The 8,673-nt window shown below is 36.7% G+C and overlaps 1 protein-coding gene across 1 annotated transcript; it reads left to right on the top strand.

The window, feature by feature from the left end:
* Window positions 1-8,673, top strand: LOC126714208 (uncharacterized). The gene is made up of 9 exons (XM_050414245.1): window positions 1-362; window positions 864-2,266; window positions 3,239-3,307; window positions 3,557-3,685; window positions 5,510-5,560; window positions 5,776-5,913; window positions 6,162-7,498; window positions 7,607-7,736; window positions 7,832-8,673. Exons 1-7 carry the CDS (start codon window positions 182-184, stop codon window positions 7,260-7,262), a joined length of 3,072 nt encoding a protein of 1,023 aa, XP_050270202.1. The 5' UTR covers window positions 1-181; the 3' UTR covers window positions 7,263-7,498; window positions 7,607-7,736; window positions 7,832-8,673.

The following is an 8,673-nucleotide window of genomic DNA, read 5'->3' as shown; positions in this document are numbered from 1 at the left end:
TAACCCTCATAGCCTCGTAGGCTCCCTCAACCGTCTCTTTCCTTCGCTTCTCTCTCTCTCTTTCTTAGAAGACAATAGTAAATTCATATGGAGAAGATTGAAGGTTTTGTAATCCTACACTTTTAGAAAACGGCACCGCTTCCCTAATCTTTTGGAAAAACCCAGGGTTTTTGTTTTGACAATGGAGAAAGCAGAAATCGAAAGCTCAAAACCTATGGAAACTCCTCCGTTCTCTTTCACTCGCCGCCGGTCACACCTCAAGAGCGAAACTTACTACACCTTAGTTCGGATTCTCTCACATTGCTACGACAAATCTCAGTGTTCTCTCGCTGATCAAGTTGTACCTCAGGAGCAAAATCCAGGTACTACTTTAATTTAGTCTTTAATTCCCATGCTTTTCTTATTTGTTTTTTGGTTTTGGAAATGTGAATTTGCTTTAGTTAAGGATTGATTTTGTTAGTTAGCCAAGTAAATTGATTCCAAATTGTTTAGTAAACGGTGCTTAATCACACACAGAAATTATATAAAAAATTTAAGCTTATTCAAGTGTTTGGCAAAGGTGTTCCATTTTTATAGTTTCGAAATCGAAAAAGCAAGAGTCATAATGATTAATATCAAGAGTAGAGAATTTGATTGGGAAAATATTAGTTTAAGCTATGAGCGAGTTGTGATTGATGTAACATCGCAGTCAACTTTTTATTTTTATTTTTTTATTATGCACCAATCATAACAGGTCACGTCAGCATTTGTGAAAAATGTTTTTGAAAATTGTTGTATCACTAGATTTATTGTTTAGCTGGAAAATCTTAGTCTTAGTATCGCTATTCTTGTTTTTTTGTTGATTTTATTTATTTTATTTGAAGATTTTGGCAATGATAAAGTGGGGAAAGCAACTGGGAATGAAATGTGTGAGAGTGTTGAATTGGTCGGACCTGATAGAGTGGAGCCTAGTAATTTGGCAATTCAGAAAGAGACTGTATCTAATCAGAGTTTCGAAGCTGTTGGTGTCCAAGACAAAGGGTTTAGTGATGCACAAGATATGGTGATAGATGAGATAGAGAGAATAATGGCCGTAGAAGAAAACGAGGATTTTCTAAAACAGATGGACACGATGCTCGGTGAGAGGACTGAAGAGGTTGGCCTCCAAGATAAAAGGTTTGATAAGGAAAGAATTTTAATGGATGAGTTAGAGAATATTGTAAATGGCAATATGGAACCTGTCCATGAAATTAGCGATAATCCCTTTACGAGATCTTTAGACAATAACCAAAGTGGCAGTGATAAAGTTGTCCCAATGAATAACCCCAAAGAACATTTTGATGGTCAAGAATTTGTTATGGAGAAAGCTGGGACTGCTCAGAGGAATTCTAAGCATTCTGACATGTTATTAGACAAGACTGAGATTGGTGAAGTTCAATATCAAAGAGAGAATGGTGAAGAAAACAGCTTGTCATTGAAGGCTAATTTGTTGGGCAAAGAGCATGAGATGCATCAGGCAGACATGGAAGTGAAGAAATTGGTTCCTTATAGCTGTGCAATGAATTCCACTATTCCTATCACTGAGAATGCTGAAATTGAGAAGGGAGAATACTCTAGTCAAAAGATTTCCGAAGCCTCTGACTTGTCTTTAGATAAAGATATGATCTGTGAACCTTTGAAACCAAGTGAGAGTATGGAAGAAAAAAGTCACCTGCCAAAGACTAATGCATTGCAAATGGAGTTGGAAACTCATCCAAATGAGAAGGAATTGGAGAAATCAGTCTGTAGTGGTGACTCATTGAATTTTCCCAATCATATGACTCTAGATGGAGACATCGAAGAAGGAGAAATTTCTGGTGATGATGGAAAAGGTGATAAATCATCGTATATGTTTTTAGAAGATGCTATACTGTCAGAGAAGAAGAAAGTAGATGAGGTGCAAGCATCTCTAGATGTAATTGAGAAAAAAAGTTTCCATTGTGGTGAGGTGAATGGAGCAAGTAAAACAAGTTTTGGGTTCACTACCTCTAGAGTGGACACACTTGACGAGGCTAATGGTAGTAGGGAAGTTGAACCCAAAGAAAATGATAGAAACAACATGGCACTTAGACCTAAAATGGTTGTTCACAAAAAGTCCTTGAATGCTAAAAAGACAGATAGGCACGACCTTTTGGTAAAGGAGGAAGAAATAAAAAAGAAAGGCAGTGGGGCCAAGGAGGGCATTGTTAATCCACCTGCTCATCCTATAAACACAACCAGTTCCCATGGAATCACATCTACTGACAAGGTATGATTTTGATTTCCATTTCTTTTTTTCATTTCACATACAACTACAAGTTGATTTTGCACTTCCTCATGTGAATCTTTAATGTTTTTGTCGATTAATATTGGGGTTCAAGTGATAGCCTAGTGGCAATGGCATACTCTGTGGTGGTGCTGCATGTCTATAGTTTGAACTTGCATGTCAAAAAAAAAAATTGGTCATCCAATATTGATATGCTATATTAATTCTCTAGAGACTATTTTTATTTGCATAACAGAGTTACTTTAACTGAATGACTTGGATTTTTTTTTTTTTAAGAGATAGAAAAGAAAATGGTTGTCTCCTTTTGTCGAGTATTTTACATGTGGTGGAAGAGGGAACTTTGCATCATGACGTATAGATTTTTATTTACATAAGCATGTTCTTGAGCATTGATGAAGTTGCATTTTTTTCCTATTGCAAAACTGGAGTTAATCATGGTTAATTTTTAAAACTCTACTGCTCATCTTGTTGTGGCCAAAGGGATGTGATCTTGCTTAGGTCATACCCAATGCACAAAGTTTCCACTTTTGCGGGGTTTGGTAGAGGGGATTGGTAGGTAGCTTTGCCCCTAGTTTTTTTTTTTTTTGTTTGGCTGATCCCCGGACTCGAACCAATTACCTATCGCATTTGGTGAAAGGCACTTGACATCACTGCAAGCCTTGACCTCTTATTTAAAAAAAATAAAAAATAAAAAGTGATTCTGCATGTGCATTTTGCCATGAGTCTTTTTTTTTTTTTTTGGATGTTTTGTTGTAAGTTGTAACCATAAGCCTTAATACCAGAACAGTTGATTCTAAAACCTCTCTCTCTCAAACACACCTATTTTTTCATACGGATACACATGCAAGTGTACAATGCTCATTCTTTCTGCATCACTCTTTTCAGAAATGTTTAGAGTTTAATAATTATGGTGTTTATTCACAAGTAACGTGATTTGATGTTTTTCATCTGCAGCAAGATGCTAGTTCCCGTAATAAGAAAAAGCGGGGCCCTTCTTCTGAAGAAAAGAAAGCAAAGAAAAAGGTGTTATTTTATGTCTCTTTTTTTCCTCTATTGCTTGAATGCATTTTGTGTGTTCTTTTGTGAAGCTAATTGATTGCTCATTGTTGCAAATAAAATTTAGACTGTATCAACTTAGTGTTCCTCCACGGTGTTCAACAAGATTAATTTACACATTTTCTTTAATATGAAGTTTACTAAGTACATTGAGAATAAAATTCTGTCTGCTTTTAAATTTTTGATCAATTTTTTTATGACAATTGTATTATGCAGCAAAAAGATCGAAAGAGACGAGCAGAAAAGAACAGAGCACTTGGTGTTAAAAGGTTGAAAATTCATCCAGTAGCGACACCAAAAAAAATAACATATTGTCACCATTATCTCAAGGGACGGTGCCAACAGGTTGTACAGTGTTCTCTATCATATTTTTCTTGTTCAATCTTTATATTGAGTAGTAAACTGCTCTGAAGTTTTACATTATCCTTGCAATGCAGCAAAGGCCAAAGCTGCATTCTGATGTTTAAACCATAGTCACTTAGAAATTTGTTTTTTATCATTTACTTGGGTCTGCAATTGCAAGAATCATCTGTAATGTGCGTGGATGAGCAGAAATTGCTTATATGTTGACACAGGATAACCAGAACTTTGCAACAATAAAATTGAACAATAGGAAATAAAAGGATAGAAACCTAGGAGTCAACATTTAGGCTTGCTTGGAGTCACTACCAAGCAAAGGGAAAACCACTAGGAGTCTGCACCTAGGGTTGGCTGCAGTCGGCACCAAACCAAAAAAACCAAAAGGAAACCTCCGCTCATCAAAATCATATCTAAATCATCTTCAAAAAGGAGTACAATAGTTTTTTTTATATAGGAGAAGTAAACCCTAGTTCTAATTGGCGTAGGAATCTCTAATTACCTTATTGCAAAAATAACGTTGCTTCCAAATATTAAAATACTAATAGCCTAATAAACTACTAGAACCTAAAACATAAAAATACAATTGACTTGTAAATTTTTTTTTTTTTTTTTTTTTTTGATAACTAATAAACTTCATTGATAGAAAATTAATACGAAAGGGCCAAAGCACATTGGACATGTACTAAGGTAGGCATGAGAACAAAACAGAACTAAGAATTATAAAGACTACATCTATCAAGCAAATTAGACGAGGAATTAAAATGGATTTCTATGTTATGATCCTAGCGTCCCACATGGATTAAATATAAGCTTAACTATGTGTTTATAAGCTCTTGGGCACCCTCCCTTTGCAAGCCGGTTTTCAAAGGTGAGTTTTACCCATAGGTTTGTAACATTTGGTATCAAAGCCACCACCACTCCCGAGTAATGGGTGTAGCTCATTGAGTATGGGATCAAATGAGTTGCAACTTTGTGGTCGGATTTCAGAGGGGGCAACCTAGAGGTTAGATTAAAATTACTGATAGGTGAGTGGAGCCTCCAAAAATAGAAAGGGCTATCATAGGGTCAGTGTCGCTAGAGTGAGCCGTCGTGGATGTCGGCTGTGGAGCGTGGTGGTATGTTATGATGCTAGTGTCCCACATGGATTAAAGATAAGCTTAACTATGTGTTTATAAGCTCTTAGACACCCTCCCCTTGCAAGCTAGTTTTCAAGGGTGAGTTCTACCCATGGGTTTGTAACATTTTAAGGAAGTGTATGAAAGTTGATTATTTTATAAATCTAGTATTCTTATAGGATTGGTTTCATTGAATCACGTACTAGTCATTTCTTTTGGCAATAACAACACACTATCTTGCTAAAAAAAAAACAAGATTTTGTCCATTTCTTTCTGTTCCAGATCAAATTCAAATTCTTGCCGGGGAGATGATGATTTTGCTAGTTTCCATGCTTTAAATTCTGGCCTGCCTTTTGTTTCTGCCTCTCCAGTTTTGCTTTTGTTTCAATGCAAGCAAGAGGCTAGTTATTTACATGGTCATAAGGAAGTATAATTCTCTGGCTGCTGAACTCTTGGCTAGCAAGGAAATCTTGTTGCTTTTTGGGTCATTTAAATCTAATATTGGACCTTCTGCACTTTCTTTCTTTTTTTCTTTTGTGTTTTTTTTTTTTTTTTGGGGGGGGTGGTGTTGGGGGGGGGGGGGGGGTCATATAAAGTTATTGTATTTCTTTGGTAATAGATGATCTACTGCCTATGGATTTTCTTACTTTAGCCATATAACTCATACAATCATTTATCCTTCTTTGTTTCACAGGGAGACGAGTGCAAATTTTCACATGATACAGTACCTTTGACAAAATCCATGGTATATTCTTTTGACTTATGCTTTCTTGAGATGCTCATAGCTGCATCCTACCTCAGTAAATTGTTTCATGAAGTGTTTGCTGATTACTCTTGGCTGAGTGGCTATGGTTGTAATCGAAGCATTTAATTAGCGGTTTGGTATTGCTAATACGTGCTACTTTAGTAACATCTCTTGAAGGCTTGACAGATCCTTTCTTTTCCATTCTGTTATTGCAGCCCTGCTGTCATTTTGCACGTCACTCATGCATAAAAGGGGATGATTGTCCGTATGATCATCAGCTTTCCAACTATCCCTGTGACAAATTTGTGAAAGGTTTCTGTAGCAGAGGCGATGATTGTATGTTTTCACACAAGGTGCCTTCTTCTCCTTTGCTATGTCTTTTGAGGTCTTTTAATATTTTGAAATAGAGTAGCATTTTTATTCATGAATTCAGTACAGTATATTTAATGTGTATTAAATACTATTTTTTCCCCAAGCAAACAGAACAAATAAGTAAATAGCCAATGAAATGTTTTCCCCAATTATTCGGATTCTTTTTGATAAGTTTAAGATTAATGCTTAAGAAGTTGTGTGACTTTTCCATTGGTTACTGTCATCTCAGATACCAACAAAGGAAGATTCTGCAGCTGCTTCAAATGATTGCAAACCTGAAATGAAGTCTCCATCCTTACCAGGTAATACAAATATTAGTAAGCAACTGAATGTCACAGGCAGTTCGTTGAAAAATGTTGATGTCTTGCCTGCTTCCATGGGAGCACACTGTCACGCAAATGTGAAGACTCTAGTGAAACCATCTGCGCTTGCACCCAAAGGAGTTAGCGTTTTCACTGCTGGGAAATCTTCAGTGGTTAATTCAAGCATGCTTAAGCAAGGAAGCTCCTCTCCAAGTAGGAATGGAGGAGCTAAAGTCGGGAGTAAGGCAGTTCCAAGTGCGTCAGACACACTTCAAAATATGAATGTGATTCCAACAAGAACTTCACCATCTTTGGTACCCAAGGGAATAAATTTTCTCTCATTTGGCAAAGCTCCTTTGGACGATTCTATTAGTAAACAAGTGGCTAGCTTGCATTCAAACAGGGACAGTGGTACCAAACTTACAATGTTAGACCATTTAAATTTGCAGAAACACGATAGTTTATCCCCAAATAATGATGTTAGCATCAAAATTGGCAACCAGGCAAGCCAAAGTGCATCAAAGACAATTCAAAACTTGAATGAGATGGTAAAGAAAACTCAACCTCTGACTACACCACAGGGAATGAACTTTCTATCTTTTGGAAAAGCCTCGGTAGATGATTTTAGTAGTAAGATGAAGGCCAGCTTTCCCTTCAGTTGCAGTACAGGTATTGATAGAGCTATTCTACAGGGACAAACTGCACCTGATAAATCTCAGAACACGAGTGCAATCTCATCAAGGCTGCCTGCTTCTCCACTTGCTTCAGGTCAATCTTCAGACAACTCAGCATCTGTGAATTATAAAGATGCATCAAAATCAACTCAGAAAGCACTATCATTGATGCTATCTGCAGCAAAGTATGGATCGGAAATGCGACTGAATCGGTCCGTTGGTGCTCTTGGTGTCAGTGCCGAGGTTGGTAAGGCAAATACTAGAAATAAAAGTAGAAGTTCCCAGAATGATTTGGCAAAAGCTTCAAAAATTTTGGACTTCTTGTCTAGTGGTGCTAGTAAGACCAAGCAGTGAAGAGTAAAGACGGTAGCCCAAGTGCTGAACAAAGAATATATGTACCTGGAGATGAGTGGCATGAAAGTTTCCATGTAGGCAAACTGTAAGTTGGGACTGAGGCTGTGGTGTCTGATCAGTTGGAGTAACACACAGCAGTATCAAGGTTTTCCTTTTAAAGGTGTTATGGCTTCTCTTTTGTACTTCAGTGGTACAATGTTGTATCTTTCAGCTTCTTTTCAGAAGCTGTAAATCAGGTGGAATTTGCATTTCTATCAATGTTTTTATTGCTATTGATTGCTGACATTAAACAGGGAAAAAGACTAACTATATATATATATATTTTTTTGGAACTCCAATTGTAGATGGAATATGATTGCACGAGATCTTTGCTTTGAAAGGGACTTCAGATTGGCTTTATTCTTGTATATTCTATAAACTGGTTCTATCGAAAAGCCAATCACATGTGACTAGCATCTTAGAGTTGAGTTCAAGGTAATTGATCTAGTTATCTTCTTTCAGTTGTAACCTTGCTAGTCATTATGACATCGTCTAGCAATTCTAACTTTTTTACTGCCATATTGATACAGAGTATTGTAGCAATGGTTTTATGGAAATTACTCACTTTTACCTTGAGATCGATTCTCAAGTGTTTGCTGCTTGCCAACTCTTGATGGGATATTGATAATCAATCTACCTTTTAGATGCCTGTTCCTTGCAAGTTCCCCTTCTCTCATTTGGGTGGAGCCCTTTGTGGTTGCTTATTCAGGTTGCTTTTTCGAATGCACTTGTCTGCTCTTCCCAATATTATAGGTGTATGTTAGATCAATAGAAAATCCTAGTCAATCTCTCACTTATGGTGTCAAATTGAAGATCCAATGCTCAAATTTACAGACAGTAAATTTTGAAATGGGAATGTGTCAATGCTGCAGGAAAGATCTGTATATGATTTTAGTGCTCAACCATGCTGGGTAAAATATCCATATCATTGTATCAGATGATAGAAAGATGGAAAACCAGTCTAGTTTCCTCAAAGCAGTCTCCTTTAGTGATTCAAAAATTCAAAAAAAAAAAAAAATCTTCATTTTAAAGCATAATAAAACTTTTGGAAGGAATATTCATCTTCTTTGGTCTATGAACATGATTTTTGGCAGGTTACTTCTGTCATGCATTTCCTATCACCAAACAGAAAACCCAAAATAATAGACGGGCATCACTTCACGAGTGTCTTCAAAGAAAACTGTTGCATACTAATAATCCAAGTAACCTTGGATCTGATGAAGACTAGAAAAAGCCCCCTATCTTAATGTTGTCTCCAACTTGGGTAACAAAGTTCACTATGATTTGTACCATATAGACTGTACTCTGTAGTACTGAGAGTTAAATTATATGTCATTCAGGCTTTTTGATGCTTGCAATTCATGTGAGCCAA

The sequence above is a fragment of the Quercus robur genome, chromosome 2 (genome assembly GCF_932294415.1).
Source record: "Quercus robur chromosome 2, dhQueRobu3.1, whole genome shotgun sequence".
Lineage (NCBI taxonomy): Eukaryota > Viridiplantae > Streptophyta > Magnoliopsida > Fagales > Fagaceae > Quercus > Quercus robur.
The sequence above is the reverse complement of the archived record's forward strand: the minus strand, read 5'-3'. Positions and strand labels throughout refer to the sequence as shown.

What these genes read in the sequence shown, in the direction of transcription:
- LOC126714208 (XM_050414245.1), top strand. Translation starts at nt 182, where the DNA reads ATGGAGAAAGCAGAAATCGAAAGCTCAAAACCTATGGAAACTCCTCCG. An exon ending in ACCTCAGGAGCAAAATCCAG is followed by an intron (nt 363 to 863) that starts GTACTACTTTAA and finishes TTTTATTTGAAG; the next exon opens with ATTTTGGCAATGATAAAGTG. An exon ending in TCAAGGGACGGTGCCAACAG is followed by an intron (nt 3,686 to 5,509) that starts GTTGTACAGTGT and finishes TTTGTTTCACAG; the next exon opens with GGAGACGAGTGCAAATTTTC.